Source organism: Theobroma cacao, chromosome 5, assembly GCF_053813885.1.
Source record: "Theobroma cacao isolate CCN51 chromosome 5, ASM5381388v1, whole genome shotgun sequence".
In the NCBI taxonomy this organism is placed as follows: Eukaryota; Viridiplantae; Streptophyta; class Magnoliopsida; order Malvales; family Malvaceae; genus Theobroma; species Theobroma cacao.
Genome location: NC_142643.1, coordinates 14,000,054 through 14,026,446, shown reverse-complemented (window position 1 = coordinate 14,026,446; position 26,393 = coordinate 14,000,054). Strand labels below are relative to the sequence as shown.

Below are 26,393 nucleotides of genomic sequence, written 5' to 3'. Positions count from 1 at the left end.
AATCCTCAGAAACTAAGGAATAGTTAATACCACACTCTCCTATGGTATTAGCTATTCCATAATTGAGGAATAAACTCAAAAAATTATAAAGACTAAAATACCCCTTACAAATATGAAAAACTATAACTCTATTTGTATAAAATATTATTTTTCTCTCTCTCCTCCTTCTCTCCCTTAATTTCAACTTTTAATTAAAAATTAAAATTTTAAAATATTAAAAATTAAATTATAAATAAAATATTAATATTTAAATTATCAATTATTAATAAAATAAATTATAAATTATTCCTATTTAAAAACAAAATAAATTAAAAATAAATAGGCATAATATCATTTCATTATATATAAAATATTAATAATTAAATCATCAATTATTAATATTTTAAATAAATAATCAATTATTAATATTTAAAAAATAAAATAAAATAAAATAAAAATTAATCATAATAATATTTAAATTAAATAAAATATTAATATTTTAAAATATTAATGATTAAATCATAAATAAAATATTAATATTTAAATTATCTATTATTAATATTTTAAATAAATAATCAATTATTAATATTTTAAATAAATAATCAATTATTAATATTTTAAATAAATAATCAATTATTAATATTTAAAAATAAAATAAAATAAAATAATTGGTCATAATAATATTAAATTAAATAAATTATTAATATTTTAAATATTAATGATTAAATTATAAATAAAATATTAATATTTAAATTATTAATTATTAATATTTAAAAATAAAATAAAATAATTGATGATAATAATATTTAAATTAAATTAAATATTAATATTTTTAAAATATTAATGATTAAATTATAAATAAAATATTAATATTTAAATTATCAATTATTAATATTTTAAATAAATGATCAATTATTAATATTTTAAAAAAGAAAATAAAAAAATTAATCATAATAATATTTAAATTAAATAAAATATTAATAATTAAATTATAAATAAAATATTAATATTGAAATTATTAATTATTAATATTTTAATTAAATTTTATGTTGTTAACATTTAAAAAATCTAATAAAAATAAATAATCATATAAATAATAAAATATGTTTATATCTTTTTATTTTTTTTATTTTAAAATTATTATTATCAATCAAATATTATAATAAATTATAATAATTATTCTTATCTTATTTTATATAAAATAAAATAATAATTATTTTATTTTATTTTCATTTTATTATATTTTCATTTAATAATTATTCTATTTTATTATGTTTATTTGGTTAACCAAACCTAATTGATTGATTAGAATTTAAAGCTGATGAGCCAATCACAAGTGGGACCCAAAAAACTTTAGAATTCTAAGAACCAGTGAAAAAGCGCCACGTTTCGTGTACCCATGGTCTTAGGCAACATGGAGGAAAACATAAAACGAAACTTGAATTCGAAAAACAGATCTCTTTTTTCTTACAGAAACCAAAAGAGCGCTTCCCTTACTCTTCTCTTATACAGAAGTCTCCCTCTCCAGATTTTCTGTCTGGCCGATCCGACTCACTATTCCAAAGTCTCCAATTCGCTTTCTTCGCAACTCAGTTATTGAACTTCCGTTGCTCTCCAAACGCAAGCGTTTCTTTCAAGGCTAGGGTTTCCACCTCGAAGCGCAAGTTGGGTTTTATTTATTGGATTCTTGAGGTTCGATGTTTTGAAGTTCTCCGAGCGGCGATTTCTGTAAATTAAGCGTAAATGGAGCCCTTTTTCTGGGTTACGGAGTTTTGGGAGGGTTTCGTAGGTTGTCTGGTGGATGGGGAGTAATTAGGGTTTCGTTGTTTCTATTAAATTGTAGGTATATTTAAACTTAATTTGTTCATTTCCGTAGCTGGCAGTGGAAAATTAAGGGTTTTGCGGGGGCCAATTTGGAGAAGTTGACGTCTTTTGAAATCTAGGGTTTCTTTTGTGAGCTCTATGAGTTAGTTGAATTTGTACTGAAAATTTAAAGTTGTTTATTTTAGGAAACTTTCTGAAGTAGCTTAAATCATAGGGTTTTCTTGCTCTGAGAAGTGAGGAAGTTGTTGTATGAAAAAATAGGGATTGTATTGGCAGAGAAATGTTTTATTCACAGTTTATATTGGCGAAGAAAGGTCCATTGGGGACAATATGGATAGCAGCTCATCTAGAGAGGAAGCTTCGAAAGAATCAGGTGGCGGATACTGATATTGGCGTCTCTGTTGGTCAGTGCATTTCAATTTCTTCCTACTCTTTAGTTTGAAATCCTAGAGTAAAAATTTCAAATTTATCCTATCTCTGTCAACTTGCATTAATTTATTCTTTGCCACTTAATGGGGCAATATCTAAGTCTTCTTAAGGTTAGGTTAGTCTAGATTGTTTGGATATACCCCTTCCCTTTCTTCCTGCTTTTTATGCAGTATGATTATTTATTTGGGTGTTGTTTGGTTGTTGCTTGTGTTATCTTTTTGTGTTGCAGAAAGCAAAAAGAAAAAAACATAGGTTTGGATGCAAAAATATATAATATTTCCGAATTATTGAAGTTAATACTACAATATTTTTGGAGAAAAATGTATTATTTTACTTTATGTAAGATAATAATCTTTATTTTAGTATTGGTGTTGCATTTTAGCCATTTGTTTCTTTTTAATCAATTATGAATTGGCGTATGACCATTTGTTTTTGCATTTCAACAACTTTTTAAAATGAGGAAGTAAGTAGCAAAAAGTAACTAGTAAAGCCTTATTTATTTGTCCAATTTTTAGGCTCTTCACTTTTCCATGATTAACAATTTTGTATACATTAAACCAACCATTGGAATTATTGTTGATCATGTATACATAGTTTCAAGTTTATTGAGTATTTCTGATACCTAAATGAAATCAAAACATTTTCAACCATTTAACCTATATTAGTAAAAGTGGTATTTCGGATATGGATATCATAGATACTTAATTAGCTTGAAAGAAAGTCGGCCTGCTTGATGGTGTGATCATCAAACTATTAAATCTATTAGTTTGGTAAAGCTTGTATTCTTCAGAAATTTATGAGGCAGTGTACATATTGGTATAGTTTGCTCCTGATGTGTGTCTCTGTTGCCTACTTGTTCTTGAAACAGAAAATTTCATTCCTACCTTCCATTTAATATTTGTTATGAGGTAATTTTTAAATTCTCATATCATCTTCCTATTCATCCTAGTGATGCATGAGCTAATCTTCTTCAAGTCCTTGTATGGTTGTTCCTCCCGTTGATCCGTTTTGGCATATTTGGAGGTCTTTGCCGGCAATTCTATTGATTGCGTTGGAATTTTATGGTCATGTAGAAGTAATTGCTCTCTGGAATATGGCAAATATCCATGGTGTCTGTAGCATATTCTCAAAATATGTGGTTTTACTTGGTTATTAGTGGAGGAATTTTCCTTTGAGTTTGCTCAGCCCTTTTTGTTGGTCTTGTTGCTTGCTGTGAATCTCTACGCTAATAGAATTAGATAAAGCTATACAATGATGATGATAAGGTTGTTATAGTTCCAAGTTCCAATATCAAGTTTGTTTCCTATTCATGGGCAACCTTGTTACTAAGGATAAGTTGCCTTGGCTTCTCTAACTTTTTGCATTTCTGTTTTTTTCTATAATTTTAATTTTTGTTTATATGGCTTCGAGCAGACTCTATTCTGTTTCCTGAAGTACCAATTGCACTACGGTTGTCCAGTCATCTTCTTCTTGGTGTGGTGAGGATATATTCTAGAAAGGTGAATTACCTTTTTGATGATTGCAGTGAAGCCTTGCTCAAGATAAAGCAGGCTTTTCGCTCCACTGCAGTAGATTTACCACCAGAAGAATCTACTGCACCCTATCATTCCATCACTTTGCCAGAGACTTTTGATCTTGATGACTTTGAGCTGCCTGATAATGAGATTTTTCAGGGGTTAGTTCCTGATATTCACTTTTTATATTTACCTTTCTTGATGTATGTGTTGCTTTGTAGTTTGAGATATACATCCTATCTTTTTATAGTGTAACTATGGAAGTACTATATGTTTATTAACATGTAGCTTTATTGGCAGTAACTATGTTGATCATCATGTTAGTTCAAGAGAGCAGATTACGCTTCAGGATACCATGGATGGCGTGGTTTACTCCACATCACAATTTGGATTGGATGGTTAGTACATGGTTTTGAGTGTGATGATGCTAGGTTTATCTATATTTGGTTGGCAAACTACTATTGAATCTAAATTCTGCATTTTAAATACTTTCAGAGCGGTTTGGTGATGGTGACACTTCTCAGATTGGTCTGCTTGATGAGGTAATCTGTCATTCTTGCTTCCCTGACATTTGGTGATTAATAGTCTTGAATCAGTGAGAGGCTGACTAATGTAGGATCTGGTAAATTAAGAAAGGATGTTATAGAGCAAGCAAGAATATGTGATTTTAGGGCTTACACGTATGAGAAAATATAACTAGTTTTGATGGTTGATCTAGAATGGAAGGATTTAAGTTTGATGTCTGCAAAAAAAAAAAAAAATACCAGACTGAGTTTGGTGTTTGTTTATGTCTGTGAATGATACCAGTGAATGGTAGCTTAGGGTTAGGGTTGAAATTTGATGTGGAATGGTTAGGGTTTGGTTGATGATTAAGGAATTAGAAGATGAAGATCTAGGCTTTACCGCTATATTTCCTACAGCTAGGGTCTTGGTTGCTTTATACAATACCAAACAGAGGCATAATATTCATTGAAATTGTCATAAACTTCCCTTCATTAAATAGAAGAAGTTATTTTGTATTTATGGGGTTGAATGAATTCTATTCTTTGAAGAACATGAGATACAAGATAGGAACGTATTAAAAATTGATATAGAATAACCCCTATACTATAGGAAAACCTAATAAGATAACACGATCCTAAAATTAGACCCTCAGACCTAGAATCTGCAATTTACAGAGAAGCTGGAAATTACCAAATAGTCTTCTTTAAAATTAAGGATTATTACTTTATACACTGCCAGTGGAATTTTTAAACTCTACAAGTGGGGTTAAAACGAAAGAGAACAGAAAGAAGTGTATCCAACAACACTCTATCCTCAGGAAATATAGAAAAAGACTTAATATTGTCATCTATGCTACTATTTCTTTAGTTGAGACTCATTTTTCCATTTATGTGTCTGATGGTTTGAAAAACAATTGTGCCTTATTGCATCTACAATGTAAATTATGTGTGTTTAACATCTTGGGTCCTCCCTCCTCTTCTTTCCATAGCCAAACAGAAGGAAGAGGAGTTGTTGGGTCTTTATTTGTCTCGCTTGAAAATCATGTCCAATGTGTTTCTTTTAGAACTCTTTTTGTTCTTTGTAGATCTAGTCTTGTTGCAATCTCTATTGGAATGAATGGATTATTATAAACTTGCATAGTGTTAGCTACCAGACTTTCATTATGGGTTTGGTTTTTCATGACTTTTAGAGTTTTGGGGAAATGGGCTAGCTAATTTACTTATGCTTTTTAGAAGGGAGACTTTGATGGTCTTATAATTGGATGAAAGAATGGTCTATGCTAACAACTTATTTTGTGTAAAGTAACTGTGTTTGGGAAAGTAGGATGTGATAATATCATCAGAACATAGCAGAAATATATGTCCTTATCCTAAGCACTACTGCTTGTAGCATTTTTAATGATGAGCATAAAGTGGGTGTATTTACTGAACTATTTCATAGGTGGTTTGGTAATTTGGTTTTTGAAGTTGAAAAATATGCTTCCATGCATCCTCTGGTTAGCAAAACCTTTGAATCCCTGCATGGATAGTTTCATTCTGGCCCTTCAAAGTTGAATCTTCGGGGTCATGATATTACACTTATCTTCATTGAGAATTGGCTGAAGTGCTCTTTTCATCTTATGCTAATCATCTACTGAAACTTCTTTGGTCTTGGATTAATCTTGAACAGGAGCTATTCCTAGATAGGGTTGCAGCATCAGGACATGGTGGAGTTTCAGTGTAAGCTTCATACATATTCCTCTTTATACCCAAATCTTTCTATGATCATGTCGTATATTAAATTCTCATGGACACTTTTACTTTTATTTCTCTTGTATTCATTTTAGATGGTGTGCTTACTTGACTCCCCTAATGAATAGATTGCAAAATACTGCCAATCACCAAACCACCATTGATTTTACTGTTTGATATATGCAACCATTTAGATAATTCTGAATTTTCTGTCTCCCTTGTTTCTGTCATTTCAGGGCTGACCTACATGGGTCAGATGAACAACAAAAACAAGACCCAAGTAATTCAGAGGTTATGCCAATGGATTGCAGTGGGGATCAGGTTTCTTTTTTATTCAAACAATTCTCTTTTCCTTTTAATTTGATTTCTGTCTATCTTGTAGAAACAATTCATGTTCTAGCCATTTTATTATCTGACTTGCCATGATAAATATGGTTTTGCTTGCCGTTAGGTTGAAGGTCTAGCTGCAAATTCTGAATTTGTCGAGTACGATCAGGATCCAGCTACTCCTGGAGTAGTGGAAGTGCCTAACTTGTCTGTTGTTCATGAGTCATTGGCTGGTGATGACCATGTGGAACCAGAACATCATAATCTTACAGAATTAGCCAATTTTGAATGTGTAGAAAATGTGTCTTCTGGTAAAGCAAATCATCTCCATGGGCATAACAATGTAGTGGATCTTTCTTTACAAAATGATAAAAATCATGATGCTATAGTTATTGTGCCTCCTGAGAATGGCAGCCATATACGTGACCTGGAGAAAGAACAAAGTAAACCACAAGGAAATTCTGTCCATGATGTTGTGTCTGTGGAGTACAAATCTGCTGATGGGACTAGAGGAGGACCTGATGGTTTGGATAGGGTCGAAGATATGCATAATGGTGCTATGCACTCAATGGATAGAGCTGACGGGGAATGTGCAGAATCTCCTAGCTGCTCCAACGTCACCTTTGATTTGGAGGACCCTGCTCGAAGAACATGTTCAAGTAGCACCTGTGTGCCCACCTCAGATGCCTATATGGAGAATGATCAAGCATCACATAAATCTGAATTCCGCAATGATGTGGAAACCACTGATAATTTGGAAGAGTCATTCTCACCTGCCAAAACTTCAAATCCTTCCTGTCCGTTGGAATCACCCAGTAGACCAACAGTTATTGATGGTGAAGCTCAAGCTTGTCAGGAACCAAATGATTCTGAAAATATGAAAAAACCTGTTATTCATGAAGAGGTCTCATCTGTTCAAGTTCTTGGAAGTGATAATTTGGCTGCTGTAGATCAAAACTCAGTGGATTTGTCCAGAAGGGAGGAAGAAGTTCGTGCTTTTGGAGCTTCCATTGAGGTGGAAGGTTTGTTTTACAAGTCTTATTCATGTAGTCATACATAAATCGTGATCTTTTTAATATTATATATATGACAACTTCATGTTAGATTGTTTCATACGTACTACCATCTTTGCAGGTGAAGCCTGCCAAACTCAGATGTCAGAACCTGCTTTATGTGATGATCAGCTGGAAAATTTAAACAATTGTGCTATGTCTGACTTGCCTGCACCTGAAATGTTACTCTCTGCACTAGAAGGACATATTGATAAACCTAGTGATTTGCTGGGTGAGTCTACCCCAGACAAAGAGGTCTTTGCAGGGGATGATGAAACTGGTGCTGGAATGAAACTCATTTCAGGAAAAAAGCGAAGTATAACAGAAAGTACATTAACTGTAGAGAGTTTAAACTCAGTTGAATCATTCGGGAGGCCTCGATCCAGGAGAACTGCAGAATCAGTTCCTGATGATGATGACTTGTTGTCTTCAATTTTAGGTAACGGTGTAGTTTAATCCTAAAACTTATTTTCTGCCTTCTATAAATTTTTTAGGATTGCATCGTAAGGCTGGTGTTCATAAGAATATTTTTATGATTGAATTTAATTTGTCATTGCTTCAGTTGGAAGAAGATCTTCAGTTTTCAAAATGAAACCCACTCCACCTCCTGAAATAGCATCCATGAAACGTGCACGATCTGCACCAAGACCCAGTGCCTCCAAGAGAAAAGTGCTTATGGATGATACTATGGTCTTACATGGCGAGTATGTTTTTAATATGTTTTAATTGTACATTACTCCTCTCTCTATCTAAGTAGTTGATATTCTAATGATTGTTCTTTTTTTGGCTTAAATACTGAAAAGCCATTGAACTATCGCACTTTATCCCAAAAGGCCCTATTATTTTATTGTAACCAATGAAGCCCATATCCTTTGATTTGTACCCACACAACCCCTTAGCCCTAATGAAAATTTAACAGCTGTTAGACCCAATGCGAGTTGACATTTTCTGTCATATGTCATGAGGCATATGACATGACCATGAGGCAGCTTATGTGATTATGTGATTTGCCATGTTAGCTGCCACGCGATCACATCAGCTGCCATGCGATCACATTAGTTGTCATGCGGTTTGATGGCTGTTAATTTTCTGTTAGGGTTAAGGGCTTGTTTGGGTACAAATCGAAAATAAAGGGCTGCTTTGGATAGAGGCTTTTTCGTGTAAAGTGAGATAATTCAGGTTTAAGCCTTCTCTTACCAAGATGTATTCGAATTTGAAAACTTTCACTGTTTTTCTTCTTTCACAGTCAATATAACATGTTTTTGTTTTATTTTAGCTCCTAATGAGTCTTTGATTTATAAATTAAAATTTGTGTCTAAGCAATTCATGCACTTATGAAATTTTTGTGCTTTTCATGTTTTCTTTTGGAACCCTTTCCTTCTGCCACTTGCATTGAAGTGCCATCCTTCTCTGAAGCACTTTTAGTAATTTATCTGTTGTCAACATGTTTTACAAGAGGCACCTTATGCCAATGGAAACTCTTGATTACCTGCTGATTTGTGTATCTGTAGTATGGCATAAGTGGTTAAAACTGCAATAAGTGGCTTAAGATATGATCATTTCGTGTTCTCTCTAGTCATCTTGGCACATTATGAATTATTAAATGGTATTTATTCAGATTCATTGAATCTTGGAAAATTTTTTTCTGTTCCTTTTTTTTTTTTGGATTATGTATTTTAAATTTTGTCTTTAAAAGTTTAGTTCTGTTTAATTTGCCCTAGTAGTTAAGTACTAATTAATTTGCCTTTCCTTTTCTTTCAAGTACAATACGCCTGCAGTTGGTTAATACTGAAGACATACGTCGTATACGCAAGAAAGCACCTTGCACTCGGCCTGAAATTTCGTTGATTCAGAGACAATTCTTGGAAGATGAAATCTTCACTGAACCTATATTTACTGGTGAGGTCAAAGTGTTGAAATGAAGGATTTCAACTTTTAGTTAATTATGATGGCCTGAAAATTCAATGTTATGGTTTGGGTTTTGTAAGGTACTGAGTTGGGAAAGAGTGAGATTATGCAACTGTAGATGTATAACTCTTGAAGGCCTTGCTTAAATTTGATTTGCTTTTATAAGCTTGACCTCTTTTCATATGGTGTGGACAACTCAAGTGGATAGTGAACAAAGTTATAGCATCGTCTAGATGTTTGTTTAATATAGGGCATCTCCAGGCCCCTATGGAGAACAAGATGACCCTACTTCTGCATGTGTTTTTTCTATTTGGTTTTTTGCTATTACTTCATTTCTGTGGACATCACAAGTATCTATTTAATGGGGAGTTTAGTTTTTCGGTATGGATGTCATTCATGTAAATGCATACCCAAAATTTAAAATTGTATTGACTACAAGATTTTGTCAGTGATCTATTCTAATGATTTTGCATATTTGTCTTGATTTTATTGTTGCTTGAAATAATTCTGCCTCTGCTAATGGAGGACTTTCTAACACATCGTTTATGACTTTATAAGTTGTTAACTCTTGCTGTACCTTTCAGGTTTGGCGAGTGACTTGTCATGTTTGCACAGTGAAGCATATGATCTGAGGGGAATCAGGATTTCTGAAGGTAATGAAGTCCATGCATCATCTGAAGTAGCAAAGGATCCTGAGTTTTCTGTAAGACCTAATGTTGATGGAGGTGGAATTGAAGGAAGCTCTGTGCCTGTGATTTGTGGAAATGATGAGCAAGCACAATGTGCTGGCACTTCTATGCAGACTGATACTCAGCAGGCTGAGTACAACGATTTGAATGCTCAGCAGGATAAAAATGCTGTTGATGATGTGCCTCAAGTTTTGCGACATGAACCTTTAGATGGGGTTGTGGAAATGGAAATCGGCAGAGGGAATGTTGAAGTTGCTAATGCAACTCTGAACGAGTTTGAGGTATCATCCCCTACTAATCTGGCTACTGAAGATACTAGTAACATGACAGCTGGGAAGATAAGCCACACTGTAGATGGTTCCATGTTAAATGATGCATCATGCCTTCCACCTGATCAAAAAATGAGTACTCAGCCTGGGGAGGATGCTGAATTGGATATGAGAAATGACAAAGGAACTAATCCTACTGAAGTTTTGGAAAATGTTGTTGAAAGTGCTGTTCCATCTGAAACAGAATCAAAAGCAACTAATGAGTTTTTGTTAGAAGAAAGTAAAGCCGGTACATCAGTTGAAGTCAGTATAGACATTCAGGCAGACGGCTTTGCACCTATTGAAAACGGAATGAATTCTCTTGCAACTGTGCAAACTGTTGAGGGTCTGAATGGTGCTCAAAATGCAGATGAAATTGGATATGGCAAGGTTGGTGTAGTGGATGAGGCTCGTGTTGAGGATGCACTCTTGGATCATGATGACAAGGACCCAATCTGTAAGGGTAGTGAAGAACGTAAAATGGATTCTATATATTCAGAAAAAGTTGATGTGGTTCTAAAAAATGCTTCATTAAATGATGGAGAAACTCCAAACTTTCAGGAAGTTAATGCAGTCAATGCAGAAATGACCTCTCTTGTGGATAATCAAGCTGTAAGTTGTTATGTAACGCATGTAACACCTTTGCATTAATTTAAGAATATTTAAGTGCTTCAACTTTTTCGTAACTGTTGGCAATTTATATCCTTGTATGGATTCAATTAATGCTCTAATGTCCTAGCAGAAAGTGAACAGTAATTAAGATAGTGCATATATATTCATCAATATTGGGTTTTCTGATTATTTCCAGAGTGATTCATCGAAAATATTTCCATACCTAAAAAAAATTATTTTCTAAATTATATATTGATTGGTGTTGAATATTTAACTTTGTTATATTCAATAGAGCATGTTAGACATTTTAAGTTCTGATAACTATTCCATTCCTCAACTTGATGTTCATGTTTGGTCCATGTGCTCTTTTTAGATTAGTTTGTTTGTTGCTATGAAAATTGTTTTGGCGGTAGCCTTTATTATCTTATTTAAGGCATTAAGAATCCCCTGAATGACAATTTACCCCTGTTTCGGTGCAGGAATTTGAGCATGTCGCAATTGCAAATGATACAGGTTTAGTCTTAGTGCCTTCTGTCTTGCTTTTACCTTTTAGTTCTTATGGGTAATTCTTGAAATTATATTTTTTCATTCTCTTGCTATAAATGAGTTTAGAGTTTTTGACTGAATAAATTATACTTAAGATGTGGATTTTTCGTTTTAGTTGTGAAAGTTTTAGGTAAGGTGGTTTGTAGTTAGGACCACAGGGAGCCAAAACCTCCCAAAATGTTTCCATCACAACACACCCCTCACCCCCTTCCAAAAAAAAAAATTTGTTAATGTTATATAAAAATCTGTTTTTCGAATTTCTGTTGTACGTGCCTTACCTCCCTCCAATCTTGACTGTGCCATTGGTTAGTAAATATTTATTTTCTTTTTCTTTCCATCAGAATTCCTGAACGTAGATGATGATGAGCTAGTTGAGGATGATGATGATGGCATGCCATGTGGTGATGAAAGTCGTCTTCTTGAAAATAGTGGATGGTCTTCTCGTACCAGGTCTGTAAGAGATGTTGTTTACTTTTTCCCTCTAATTTTAACATTAATTTTAGTGCTACTTGCCATAATATTTTCTTGTACCTTTATAAGGCTAGCTCACATCTTGATGTTTGCTCATACTCTTTTTTCTTTTAGGGCTGTTGCCAAGTATCTCCAGAACTTATTTGAGGATGAAGCTATACATGGTCGTAAGGTACTTTCTATGGACAGTCTATTGGATCGTAAAACACGTAAAGAAGCATCAAGGATGTTTTTTGAAACACTGGTACGTCTACTAAAACTTGTGTCAAAGTTTGTAACCTTTTTTCATGTTCCATTATAAAAATACTATAGCATATGAAACCTTGCATGTAAATTTATGTCCGAAGCTTCATTTTATCTCTCTTCTCCTAGATGACAAATCATTACTTGTTTTTAAAAAAATGAGAAGTACATTGGCTTGAAAAGAAAATCATTTCATTGGAGTACAGAACTTGTGCACAAGAACTAATACACACAAATGTTCTCATACAAATACAAATGCCACTTGTGTAGACCTATTTTTTAACAAATACAACTGAAAGATATTTTGACATCATTGTGAAACGGGATGCATAATATTAAGGATAAAAAGATGAATAATTGAACCTTAAAAGTAATTGCAAGTAGAAGTTGTGCTCCAATACGGATTTTGTTTTAATATTTGCATGCAAATGAAAGATTTTCTTTCTTTAGACTGATAATCTTATCTTACTATCCATTGTTAGGTTAAGTTTGTTTACTTCAGATTGATTGAAATTGTGGTTATTATATTTTTTGGGGGGTGAAGTAAAAAAATTTCCTCATCTGGTCATTTAATCTTTGATGCTGTCCTAGTTGTTTTTATTGCTCTGGTGGGGAAAAAATGTAAAGTTGTCCTCTTTGTTTGTTGGTGTAATTGTCACCAACATGCAGGTTCTTAAGACGAGAGATTACATCCACGTAGAACAGGTGAAACCCTTTGACAACATCTGTATAAAGCCTCGAGCGAAGCTCATGAAATCTGATTTCTGATCCCTTGCATAGGAAAAGCAGATACAGTGAAAAGTTCCTTGTAGCTCTAGTTCTGATGCTTAGCCCACATCGGTAATTATTTTGTTTAAAAATGGCTTTTTTTTTTTCTTTTTGAGTTTAAAAAAAAATTAGTTCTTGTTTAGCTCATGTAATTGGTAGATTAACAGTGGGGTGGGATGGCACATGTCATGATGTTGATTGTAGCGATGACTTAAGGTGGATAATAATTGTGTATATATCTGTAAAATATCTCAATTTGCAATTGAAGATGCTAATTTATTTGTTTTTGACTGCTATTCCTTGAGATTCATTTGCCCTGTTAAATAAAGTTATTCTTACTCACATTTTTGGTTGAGCTGATTAATTGCGGGCAAGGATTTCCCTTTTTATGTGCGTTGAGCTTGTATTAGGGACTGCCATACAAGGAGCAAGTTTTGTTTTGTGAGATATGCTAGATGCTTAAGAAATTTGCAAGTTTTGTTTTGTGAGATATGCTAGATGCTTAAGAAATTTGCAAGTTTTGTTTTGTGAGCACTTGAGCATGCCAAAAAAAGAAAAAGCTCTGAAAAAGAGATGTTGAAATATTTGGAGTATCAATTAGATGATGTTATGTTTTTTAGGAAGTGCTAAGAACAGGCATATAAGATGTTTTCAATAACAGCCTAAACATCAGCTATTCTAATGAAATCCAGCACGACTGTTAAACTTTTCTAATAAGTTTTCTACTGCTCAAGGTAATTTATTCAATAACTTAAATTAATAGGAGTCTTCAGCTTCTGGGTGGCAAATCAACCCAACAATTGTATCCTATTTTATGAACTCGTACTCCAACTTCTGCTCCCACTTTGGTTAACAATACGTCTTTTTGGACTCTTACTCTTGCCTTTCTCGATGAAGTTATTATATTATGAAATATAACTGGAAAGAATAATTATTAAAAATAATATTAAATATTTGAGTATGTATTTACAAATAATCAAAAAATTTATTCAATTTTTGTACTTTTTAATTATCTAATTTAATTTTTATATTCAAAATCGAAGTAATTTAATTTTTTTTCTTTAATAACATTTAATTTTGTCGTTAAAAAAGATGACGTCAACATTGATGTGATATTTTTTCATGACGTGGTATTGAGACGATGAAGTGACATGTCACGTGACACCGACATGATGACCTAGCAATGACGTTGACATGTGGTGGATAAAAAAATTTTCAAAAAAAAAAATTTGTATCACGTCATAAGAACTAAATTGAAAAAAAATATAAAGTATAAAGATTAAATTAAACAAAATTGATACGTTGAGAGATTAAATTAAAACAAATATTTAAAAAATATAAATCTTTAAGTAGATTATTGATATACTTATTAATAAAAAAGATTTATGGTGTTAAAAAATATATATAAATATTTTCTTGATTATTTGATTTTGGAATATGTACATTAATTTATCTTTTTTATAAAAATTAAGTTGAATTCTCATTGTATAAAAAAAATTCAAAAAATTTCATACCTAAAGTCAAATTTAAATGAATAACTTGCATCACATTAAAATAAAATAATATAAAAGAAATAAATAAATTATTTTTTCTTCTATTTATAATAGTATAAAATTTTAAAATTTATTTAAATTAGTTTTTAACTTAAGCTGAATTCAAATTTGCAAAATAAGTTGATTTAGTTACAACTTTCACAATATGCAAATACTCATTCTTTTGAAATTATTCAATTTTTACCTAATTTACCTTTTATTTAAATGTACTCAAAGTTTCTTATAAAACGATTTTATTTAAATTCAAATCCCATAATTAAATTCTGCTAAATTTAAATTTAAATTATTAATTTGGATCTCCAAAAAATTTATTAATAAAATAAAATGGTACAAATATTTACAGTTATGTTTAAGTTTATTAACCATAAATGCAGTCTTTAATCTAGAAAATTTCAACTTAAAATATATAACTTGAAAAATAAAACAAAATAAAAACATAAGAAATAAATAAAAAATTTTAGAATTGAGCTTAGATTCTATGATTGTAATAAGAGGTTTATCATGTTCAAATTAAATCAGAACAAAAAATTATTTTTAAAATCATCGCTAACTCCACATCTCTATTCTTCATTTTTTTTAAAAGAAAAAACAAAACTCTAAACTAAGTTAAATTAATTTCAATTTTTTATATTATTATAAATAGAAGAAAATAGAATTCATTTAATCTTTTTATATTATTTTATTTTAATCTAATGCTAATTATTCAACTAAATTTGACTTTAGGTATGAAATTTTTTCAAAATTTTTTTATAGAATGAGAATTCAAACTTAATTTTTGTAAAACAGATAAATTAATGTATATATTCTTGTCACGACCCGGAACCTGCCTCAAGCCCATGACAATCGCCGCAACGTCCCAATTGACACTCATTATCCGAAATGCCAACCGGAACCCCGCAAGGCTTACATATCAGTTTCTTTCCTTTCCTATGAGCAATCATTGTTAAATATCGAGTTTTTAGAGAATATATACTATTTTAGATCAAAAACAATCAAAATAAAATTTTCGCCACACAGGGGTATTTTGGTCATATTTTTCTCAAAAATTTCAAAACTGGCTAAAACGTAATGTACAAGTATAAAACACATAATTCATATTCAAAATGAGTTTAAAAGTCTAAAATCTTCATTTAAAACGAAATTACGGTTATTTGAATATAATAAGAAAATAAAAGAAATATTAAGAAAAATATTCTATTTTCTTATAAAACAATATTTATAGAGTTATACATGAATAATTTTTTTATAGCGTAAAAGCTAAATAAATTTATACATACTGAAATACAGTAAGCCAAAATATTTAATTTAATTTACAATAACAAGAGGGCCCCCGAATAAACAAAAGTAAAGAGGACTGTGAACCTACGGTTTGGAAAATGCAGATCCAATGGTAGTCCTCAATGAGATCAGCTATCTACAGTCTATACTAAACCTGAAATGGGTGGAAAGGAGTTGGGTGAGATTTTGCAATCCCAATGAGTAAACAGACATTATCATAAATATCTAAAGGCGAGTAAAATGGAGGCAAGTTTAAACAACAAATTTCAACCCATTTCATAATGTTTTCAATTTATTTCTTAAACCATAAAATATTTGTAATTTACCAAAATAGTTGTTAAGGCTTATGTCTTTTATTAAAACAAGGCTTAAGCCAAAACTAATCCTCGGGGATACCTTGGCCGATGCATCTAACCGAGTCCGCCAAGGGTGTTAAAATATTCACACGTGAAACACATTTTTATTTTTAAAACAAGCCGTCCCTTGGCGTTGGCCGAGTTACACATTCACGTGGGGGTTCGACGTGAAGTGAGCTCTAATACTACCCCGGGGAGTTACCCTCCTTGCCTCTACAACCGGAGTAACTATATAACTGGGTTTACCGTGCCCCTCTAATAGGCAGTCCACGGAAACCCGTCACTGCAGTGACTAACCCACCAATTTTAATAAAATTTCGACAGTATAACGTGGCTTTTATTTATTTATCCAGCCTGCATAGTAAAAACAACTTACATAAATTTCCCAATGCACTCACAAAATATAGCCATATATACTCATTTCTCATAAGCCATTCCTAGGAAAATATATATTTTTCAAGTCAATTTGCAGCCTCCAATTACTCAATTTCATAATCAATACAATATATTTTTATTTGTCACATTTATTCCTAAAATATCAAAAATCTCGTTTTAATCTCGTTCTCATTTTATAAAATACATAAAGGGCATTTAAAAATAAACTCTAGATAATTTACAATAATAATAAGTTTACTCACCGTTTGTACAAACTAAAAGCTTTCTAAGCGCCCCGATCACTACTCGTCGGGTACGACTTCTTTACCTTTTTCGGAAGGCTCTCCTCCTAGACACATTACAAAAATTTACACAATTCATCACATTGATACTAAATCACTATATAATTAACTTAAATCCTATACTAATGCATGGTATGAAATGCAAGAACCTAAAACGGCTTAAACGCGATATTAACCTATTTTTGACACTTTGCCCGATAAATTGCTAACGCGCTCCATTTTAGCTCTAAATCATCCCATTCTCTCTCCAACATTTCTAACCATTAAATATCAGCCAATAACCTTCTAAAAATAACAAAATCAGCTCACTCCCTTCCTTGGAAAATTCGGCCAAAAATGGGACATTAAGTCGGTTAATTTTCTACTTTGTTTTTCTATCACGTTTAATCGTTTTTCATCATTTTCTCTTCATTTCCCTTAGAATAAAATCAATTCATCATCATTGTACAGCATTGAGCATCCAGCCAAGAGTGGGTATTGTGAAAATTCAATGATTTCTTGCCCAATTTAATTTCTAAACACATTTAACTAACTAAAACTATCAATTTAACTAAAAATCAAAACCTAAAAATTTCAATTTCTCTCCCCTAGAATTTCGTCCAGCCCTTGATATCACTTTTTGATCTCTCTCCTCAAGCATGCTAAATGGAAATAAAGGCATAGGAAAGGTAGAAATCAAGCCAAAATCGAAAAATCTTACCGTTAGACGCGTAAACGGTCGAAAACCGCGAATTCCCCTTTGAATTTTCTTGTTTCTCTTTGGTTTTTCTTTTTTTCTTCCTTTCCTCTCTATTTCCTCTCTTGTTCTTCCTTATGGCCGGCCAGCACTTAAAATTTGGGTTTAAATGGGCTGACTTTTCATTAAAATAATATTATATCATTAAAAAAATGCCACATGTCACTTTCCCATTGGCCCATTTTTAAAATTTCATCCATTTGTTTCCAAATTTTCACCATACACTTGTCTCATATATTCATAGCTTAGATAAAATTCTCAGACTCATCCAAAGTCTCGGTGGAGTAATTTTTGAAATTTACACTTTTACCCCCCGTAAAAGTGAAAAATTACATTTTTGCCCAAAAAACTGAAAAATTTCCCATAGACATATTTTTCATCCCTTATACTCATACCATTCTCCAATTTGTCAAATTTGATCTAAATTCTCTCAAAATCTCAAATTTTGTCCGTGGGTGGCAAAATTACGATTTTGCCCCTACATTCCAAAAATCACCAGAATTAAACTTTTTCACTTCCTATCATTAAATTATACTCCAAATAGTTAATCTTGGTCAAAAATTTCACTCCATGATCAAATTATTATCTTAGGTGGCAAAATGACGATTTTGCCCATGAATATCAAAATTTCTAATTTTACCCAAATGAGCCCTCGAACTCTGAACAATCATTTTTAGTCATTCCTGGACTATAAAATATTAAATTTCATCCTACAATTCCTATTTGAACTAGTTCGAGGTTAAATCAATTTAAGTGTACCGTTAGGTACAATATCGGGTTTCGTCTATTCTTAGGTACTTTTCTAACGTAATAACATGCTACTCAATGCATGTATGTCATGACATGTATTTATAGGGTCTGGTTTTACAATTCTAGAATCAAATAATCAAAAAAATATTTATATATATATTTTAACACCATAAATCTTTTACACTTAAATATTTAGTTTATTAATAAGTATATTAATAATCTACTTAAAAATTTGTATTTTTTAAATACTTTTTTCAATTTAGTCCCTCAACATCTCAATTTTGTTCAATTTAGTCCTATAACATGACAAAAAAAATTTTTTTGAAAATTTTCTTGATTTACCACATGACATTGACATGTCAGCATGTTAGTACCACATCAGCATTGCCATGTCATCATATTAGTGCCACATGGCATTGTCACGTCATCATATCAGTGCTATGTGGCATTTCATGTTATCTTCTCAACATCACATCATCAAAAATGTGTCACGTCAACGCTGAATTCATTGCTGACGTCATCCCCTTTAATGGTAAATTTGGACACCATTAAAAGAAGGGATTAAATTGAAGCAATTCTTAAAATTAAGAAAACTAAATTGCTTCGGTTTTGAGTATAAGGATTAAATTGGACAAAATTAAGAGTATAAGGATAGATAGGTCTTTTGACCATTCATAAATAAAGTGAGGAGTCTATTTATAAGTTAATAAATTTTAATCCAATTCAATCTGTATCAAATCTAGATATACGTAATCAAATATAAGAGTTCAAATCATATAACATTTTTTTTTGGCTTGTTGCGCTGTTTAACTTAGTCTAAATTTCTTAGATCATAATATAATGGACATTCATACATATATTTATAACACTCCCCTTGAATGTCGATTGTACTAAGAATATGTCTCGTTAAAACTTTACTAAGAAAAAATCTCTTGGAAAAAATCCGAATAAAGGAAAAGTTCACATAATTCTTTTTAAAAATACGTTTTTGGAATATTGTCTCATTAAAAATTTTATCGAAAAAAACCCAGTGGGAAAAACTTTAACAATGAAAAATAGTACAGTGCATAAAACGATGCATTTCAATCTTTTATATCAACTTGTCAAACGTTGCAGTAGAAAGGACTTTGGTGAACAAATCTGCTAAATTGTTGCTTGAATAAATTTCTTGAACATTAATATCACCTTTTTCTTTGAAGATCATGAGTGAAGAACTTTGATAAAATATGTTTTGTTTTATCCTTTAACGTATCATTCTTTTAACAAGGTTATGCAAGTGGTATTATCTTCATATAATATTGGAATTTCTTTCTTGATTAACAAATCACATGTTTCTTAAATATATTGAGTTATAAATATTAACTAGACATATTTATGACTTGTCTTATGAATTGTCAAAATTTTTACAAGGTTAAAAGAAATAGCAAATATAGTTTATTTTACAAAATATTATGATATAGTTGTACCTCCACATATGAATAAGTAATCTATCTAAGATCGAGTCTTGTGTGGATCAAATAAATATTCTGTATCTGTATAACTAATTAAATTTGATTATGATACATTTAAGTAATATCAACACATGTCCATTATTCCCTAAAAATAGTAAATTATATGTTTAATTCCATTTCAATGTCTTTGAGCTAACGAACTATATCTTATTAATAAATTTACATCAAATGATATATCAAGTTGTGTATTGCTAGCGAGATACATTAATACTCCGATTGCGCTAAGATATGGTACTTTAGGATCAATAAGTTCTTTATTATCCTCACAAGATCAAAAAGGATCTTTTTTCACATCTAGTGACCTTACAACTATTGATAAACTCAATGGATGTGCTTTCTCTATACAGAATTATTTTAAAACTTTTGCTATATAATTTGATTGATGGACAAAAAATTTTCTTTGTCAAGTATTTAATTTGAAGACCCAAATAAAATTGTTTTTCTAAGGTATTTCATTTCAAAAAATTTTTTAAGAAATTCACATATTATATAATAGCAAATTTACTTTCCAATCAAGGGATAAAATATAATATATATTATATGATAGCAAATTTGCATTGAGGTTGATTTTTAGGGAATAAAAACACTAAAGAGATATTAAGTTACTTACCTAATTTGCTAAAATCAAAAACCAAGTACCAACCATAGAAATCCTTTTTGAAGCCAAAAAGAACTAGAACTTCAATTTTGAAATGATGTTGAAAATTGAAGAAAATTGAACTTCTGAAGAAAATTGAACTTCAACTTTAAGATGATGATGAAAACTAAATGATACAAAAAATTGAGTTTAAATAAAGTGAGAGACCTATTTATAGGCTAATAACTCTTTAAATCTTAATCTTAATCCAATTTAATCTATATCAAATCTAAATATATGCAATCAAATATAAAAGTTTAAATCATATTATACTTTTTGTGTCTAGCTTGTTGCGTTGTTTGACTTGGTCTAAACTTCTTAGATCATAACATAATAGACATTTACATATATATTCATAACATATTATAATTTATTGACAATATTTGGAATATTAATTAAAAACTTCTTATCAACTTCCTCCAATCAAAACTTTGTTTCAATTGGTTATTCTTATTGAACAAATTAATCCTTCAACTATTTTTTTTCGTCCACAATCTCTTATTATTTAAACAATTAGAATTTTAATTTTAGATCAGTGCTTGAAAGATTAAATATTGAGAAAAGTGGGATCTCCTTGTATTAATTCAAGTAACATGTACAATGGAGAAAATTAATAAGAGAATATTGTGAGAAAAGGACCTCGTGATAAGGTGATTTCAGAAATAATTTCTAGCCAAAAATAAGCATGAGTAGACCAAAATGCCCTTAAAAACATCGTTTCAAATAAATGCTCAGCTGTTTGAGCTATCTGCCTCCCATTAGAGAGAAAATAGAAAAAAATAAATAAATGCGCGCAGCTGTTTGGGCTCGGTCATCTTTCTCTCTCAACTCTCTAAATTGTCTCAACTTTGGCAAGTCTCTGTTGAGCTCCATCGTCATCGGGCTGTGGTCTATCTCTCAGCATCTAGCCACATTGTCGTAGATTAACAAACCCTATAGCAGAGATAACATCAAGGTACCTGTTATTGGGTTTATTTATGCAATAGACTTAAATTTCTGAAACATTTGGTGTAAATCAGAAGATGGATTGGAAACATTGCCCAGAGTTGTTACACGCCATGCATCTATAACATGTGTTAGAGTTATTTTAGCGTGTCACAGCTGTTCTTGACGTGTTGTGGGTTAACTAGTCTTTTGGATTGTTAGTGTGTCACGGCTGTTCCTGACGTGTCGTGGGTTAACTGAATTTATGGATTTTTGGCGTGTCGTGGGTTAACTGATTTTTTGAGTTTTTAGCGTGTCACGGCTGTTGGTGTAACGAGTCAGTAATTACAGTGATTGGCGTGTCACGAGAGTGATGCATGGCGTGTCACGATACTGATGCACGGTGTGTCACGACACTGATGCATGGCGTGTCACGACATTTGACTTGATATGCATGGCGTGTTACAATATTTTACGTTATATGCATGGCGTATAACAACACGACTGACAAATTTTTGATCATGATATGTATTGTGTAAAATGATTGACACTAATTTTTTTTCCAAAATTTCAGTGGGGTTCCAATTGTGCCACTTGTGATAAGACACGGTGGTCAGTGGGTGCACGGCATTTACAAGGGTGGTGAGTCACGAATGCGGGGGGTTAGGAGTGATTTGTCGTTTATGGGCTTGATGAAGCTGGTTGAAGATGTTGTTGGGGTAAACTCAGAAATTGACGAGATTGAGTTACATGCACTGATCAGTACACCCGGAGAGCTATCACGGCCAATTATCAAGGACGATGAGGATGTTGCATTAATTTTGCTAGAACAGAGGAATGTTCCGGCTGTGTATGTCAGCATTAAGGGACGCCAAACAAATGTTATGTCACATGAAGAAGTTGGACAACATGGTAATCGACTCAGTCAAAATGAGATTTACAATGCTTCACATACAGCACAGCATTCGGTCCATAACCCACAACAATGGCAATTGAGGTATGCATAAGAGTTTGTGTAGCCCGATAGACAAACGACATTCACAGAACAGTTGGCTGCACAATTTCGATCAAGATGTGCATCAAACCAATTTCTTACTTCTGTTGAACAAATGCAACGATCGGGTGAAACTGTAGAGTGTGTAATGCCATTGTCAAATGAGAATACGACAGTTGAGGATAACAAGTGAGGTTGGAGGGTGACACTGCGACGCTAGAGGATAATATTGCATTTGATGAGGGAAATGAGGATTTGTTTGCTGCCGATGAAGATAGATTTGATGACACTTCAGATGATGGGCTTGAACAATGACAAGATGACAGTTCAAACGATGACTGCCTTTATGACAGTGACATTCCAATTGGCAATAATGTTAAAGGCGAAACGAAACCTGTTGGAGGTGTTGATGTAGGATATGTTCAGTGTGATGACCCCATATATAATAACCCCATCGCTGGTGAGAACGGGATTCGTTCCTTTAATACATTGCTCGATGACAATGATTAGGAAAGGGGAAATGCAAGGATATCTCGTACGTAGGTAATTGCAAGTGCAGAAAGGTTCTCCTTCCAAACAATTACCATTGAGGAGTCGACATGTGTCAAAGATCACTTATACAAAGGAAGAATGTTTTCGTCGAAAGCCGAGTTGAAACGAGCTTTGAATATGTTGGTTATAAAAGAGAAGTTTACGATAAGAGTAAAAAGGTCATGTAAAGCTCGTTATGAGGTTGGTTGTGTAACGACCCAAATTTTGGGCCATGACTGACGTATGGGCCCAATAGACGTAGTCCACTAAGCCCAAGCAAGCCTATTAATCTGACGTGTTCATCATTCCATCATAAACTGCTAAGTCACATTTCATAACTTAGAATCAAAATAATACTACACATTGCCATCTCATACTGGCATACTAAACAAGTGTATGTACATTTGTCTACAACATGTATCTTAACAATTTACATTAGGTTCGTCTATACACAACAAAATAATACTCAACTTCCAACGGAGGAACTCGAACGAATGTATAGCTACTGAATGCCGAGACACCTACCAAAAGATGGATATAAGTCTACAAGGACACCTCATCCTAGTTACCGACTGCCTCGTGATCAAAAAACATGAAGTTGAAAATGGTGAGTATAAACCCAGTGAGTGAACAAGGAAGGAAACAAGCATACCATAAGGAATCTTTAACGAAATCATGATGCATTCTTTTTCAAAACAATGCAATTTGTTTCTGTTCTTATTAAAAACCCCTCATCAAGCCCTTAAATGATTAATCATTTGAAAATTATGAACCCATACATAACGAACCATTTGAAGAATGAAAGCTTTAATAATACTCAAGTAAGTCAAATACGACGACGATTCTTCGCTACAGCGGAAAGGCATTCTCGCTGCAGCTATGTTGTAGCGAGAATAAATTTTCATTGCAGCGACGTTGGGATTTAGTTATTAACCGAATAAGGGTTTCTCAACTGGCCGAGGGTTTCTCACTAAACCTCCTCATTTTAAACTTAACTCATTTAGTCCTTAATGTTGGAAGACCATGCTCCAATATGGTAGCAAAGAAGTGAAAGATAGGGCAGTAATTGGACAAGTTAGGAGACCAAAACAGAAAGTTTTTCACTACAGCGAGATTAAATTTCGCTGCAGCGAAATTCAGCTGATGAAATAGAGAGTTTCTCGCTGCAGCGAGATTTTTTTTCGCTGCAACGTGAAGCTACAGTTGCTATCTCGCTGCAGCGAGAACCAGTTTTGGTGAAGGTTCTCAAACCCGAGAGTTTCTCGCTGCAGCCAGAATCATTCTCGCTGTAGCGAAATACAGGGCTCCAATGAAAAATTTCCCTTTTCTAAAAAAAAAAACCACTCTGCTGAAATGTCCAAACCAACATGAAACACATGACAATTTTCCAAAGTTTAACATGTCAAGTTTCACATGCATTACAACCATATACCATTACTCATAAATTTCCTATAACACACATATTTACAGATGTATATATGTATACGTATACCCATCATTATCATGCACATCATCCCATCATCATCATACACACCATCACATCGTCATCATCACCAGCTCACGCGCACTCCCTACTCGCACATGGCTGGGTCATCATCGGGTTATGCACACTCCCTACTCGCACATAACCGGGTCATCCTTGGCTTATGCGCACTCCTTACTCGCACATAAGCCTAGTCAATATAATTACACAACACTATATTCAAACATATATGTATATCAACATAATGCAGCCACATAGAAATCCATAATAACCACATGTCATAACATAAACCAATCCTCAAGAGCTTGTTCCCAAGGCATTCATTTTTTTGAGAAAAGTTGTATAAAATAATTCAAACACTTTGTACAAAACAATCATATTCCCAAAACAATTTTGATAGGTAGTCCACTCACCGATTGATTATAGAGCCTTTAGATGACTCTAATTCCCTTAATGATCCAATTGGAAGGATGGGACTTCATTACAACCTAAGATCACATTAGCATAAGCAATAGGTCAATTCACACACTGTGAACCCTAAAAGCTATCTCTTAGCTACCTTTCAATTGCCATATTAAATGGCTATCTATGTTCACTATCTTAATCACTAAAAAGTAATGAACATACTCAACAATAAAACAGCTCATACTCCTAATTACTAGCCATTATTCACAAATAAAAACCAAGCTTAATTCATCACTTACCCTAGGGCTCCTTTGTAGTCAAATTCTCTTCCAATTGCTTCTAAATCAATGGGATAATTTTCTCTTTCTCTTTCTAGAATGCCCAATTAGTGAGAGAAAGTATGGAAATAAACTTTACCAAGGGTTTTGAAGTGAGAGAGTGAAAGAATACTAGGGTTCTAGTCAAAAGGGCTCAAAATTATGAAAACTAGAGCTAGAGAGAGAAAATTTTGCAAGCTACATATCAAGATTCCATGGAGGTTTTGAAGAAACGTGAGAGAGAAGAAGAAGAAGAAGACAAGCTGCTGGAAAATGGGAGAAGAAGCTGCTGGAAGAAAGTATTAATAGGCCAATCTTATCCATTCCACTTAAAATTACCAAATTACCCCTCCACTAATTAACTTACTCTCTTCCAATCTTTTATGCAATCTTTTTGTTCTTTTGACACTAGGACAAGGTCCATAATGGTCTAAACATACTCGGGTTCATGAAAACATAAAATTTTAACTTGAGGTGAAAAATGACCATTTTGCCTCTACCGTGAAAATTATCAAAATTTTGGTTTTCTTTCCATTTTACCCCTAATTTCACCATCCATTTATGCCTTAGGCCTACTTAGGCCACAATATTGTTTAAAACTTACTTTTATGGGCTTACTAAAGAAATGACGAAATTACCCTTAATTAGGGATATCTCGTATACTTCCCTTTACAAGTCTATAAAGGTCAAGGTCTCATAGCTTGCAAGGACAAGGCATGCAAGTTCAGTGTTCGTGCAATGAAGTTACCTGATAGAGGTGAATATTGGCAAGTTCAGACATTCCACAAAGTACACACTTGTATCATTGATGGTTTGCAAGGACGGTTTGCAACTACGAGTTCGAAGATGATTGGTGAACTTATGTCACACAAGCTTCAGGCTAATGGAGTAGCATTGAGACCTAAGGACATAATTTGTGAGATGAGGGTTCAGTGGGGATTGGAACGCTTGTATGGTAAGGCTTGGCAAGCGAATGAGTATGCAGAGAGGCTTGTTTTCGGATCACCGGAGGAGTCATTTCAACTACTACCATCTTATTTTTATATGTTGGAACAAGAAATTCCTGGCACAGTGACTGCAGTGGCTACTGATGAGGAAGAAAGATTCAAATATTGTTTCTGGTCATACGGGGCTTGTATTCGGGGGTTTAGGGATGTAATGCGTCATACGGTTACAATTGATGCAACACATCTCAAAGGCAAGTTCAAGGGTATTCTGTTTGTTGCTGTATGCAAAGATGAGAACGAGTGCGTATATCTAGTTGTGTTTGGCATCGGCCATGTTGAGGACAAAGACTCGTGGACGTGGTTTCTTAGCAAGCTACGTGATGCGGTTGG

At 32.8% G+C, this 26,393-nt stretch overlaps 1 protein-coding gene, 1 long non-coding RNA gene and 1 pseudogene across 2 annotated transcripts; 1 reads left to right on the top strand and 2 right to left on the bottom strand.

Annotated features, from left to right (window-relative positions):
* Window positions 1–1,714: 1,714 nt before the first annotated feature.
* On the top strand, window positions 1,715–13,200 carry SYN4 (sister chromatid cohesion 1 protein 4). Its single transcript, XM_018121688.2, has 15 exons — window positions 1,715–2,207; window positions 3,646–3,907; window positions 4,047–4,144; window positions 4,242–4,288; window positions 5,919–5,968; window positions 6,217–6,301; window positions 6,432–7,329; window positions 7,442–7,798; window positions 7,922–8,063; window positions 9,122–9,258; window positions 9,852–10,876; window positions 11,356–11,389; window positions 11,764–11,872; window positions 12,008–12,137; window positions 12,806–13,200. The coding sequence occupies exons 1-15, from the start codon at window positions 2,084–2,086 to the stop codon at window positions 12,902–12,904; spliced, it is 3,597 nt and encodes a 1,198-aa protein (XP_017977177.2). The 5' UTR covers window positions 1,715–2,083; the 3' UTR covers window positions 12,905–13,200.
* Window positions 13,201–14,922: 1,722 nt separating this feature from the next.
* Window positions 14,923–15,010, bottom strand: LOC148762472 (small nucleolar RNA snoR8a; annotated as a pseudogene).
* Window positions 15,011–15,753: 743 nt separating this feature from the next.
* LOC148762471 (uncharacterized) lies at window positions 15,754–17,552 on the bottom strand. The gene is made up of 3 exons (XR_016026164.1): window positions 17,469–17,552; window positions 16,730–16,815; window positions 15,754–15,889 (listed from the first exon to the last, which is right to left on the bottom strand). It is a non-coding gene; the product is annotated as an uncharacterized LOC148762471 (long non-coding RNA).
* Between the last annotated feature and the right edge of the window lie 8,841 nt (window positions 17,553–26,393).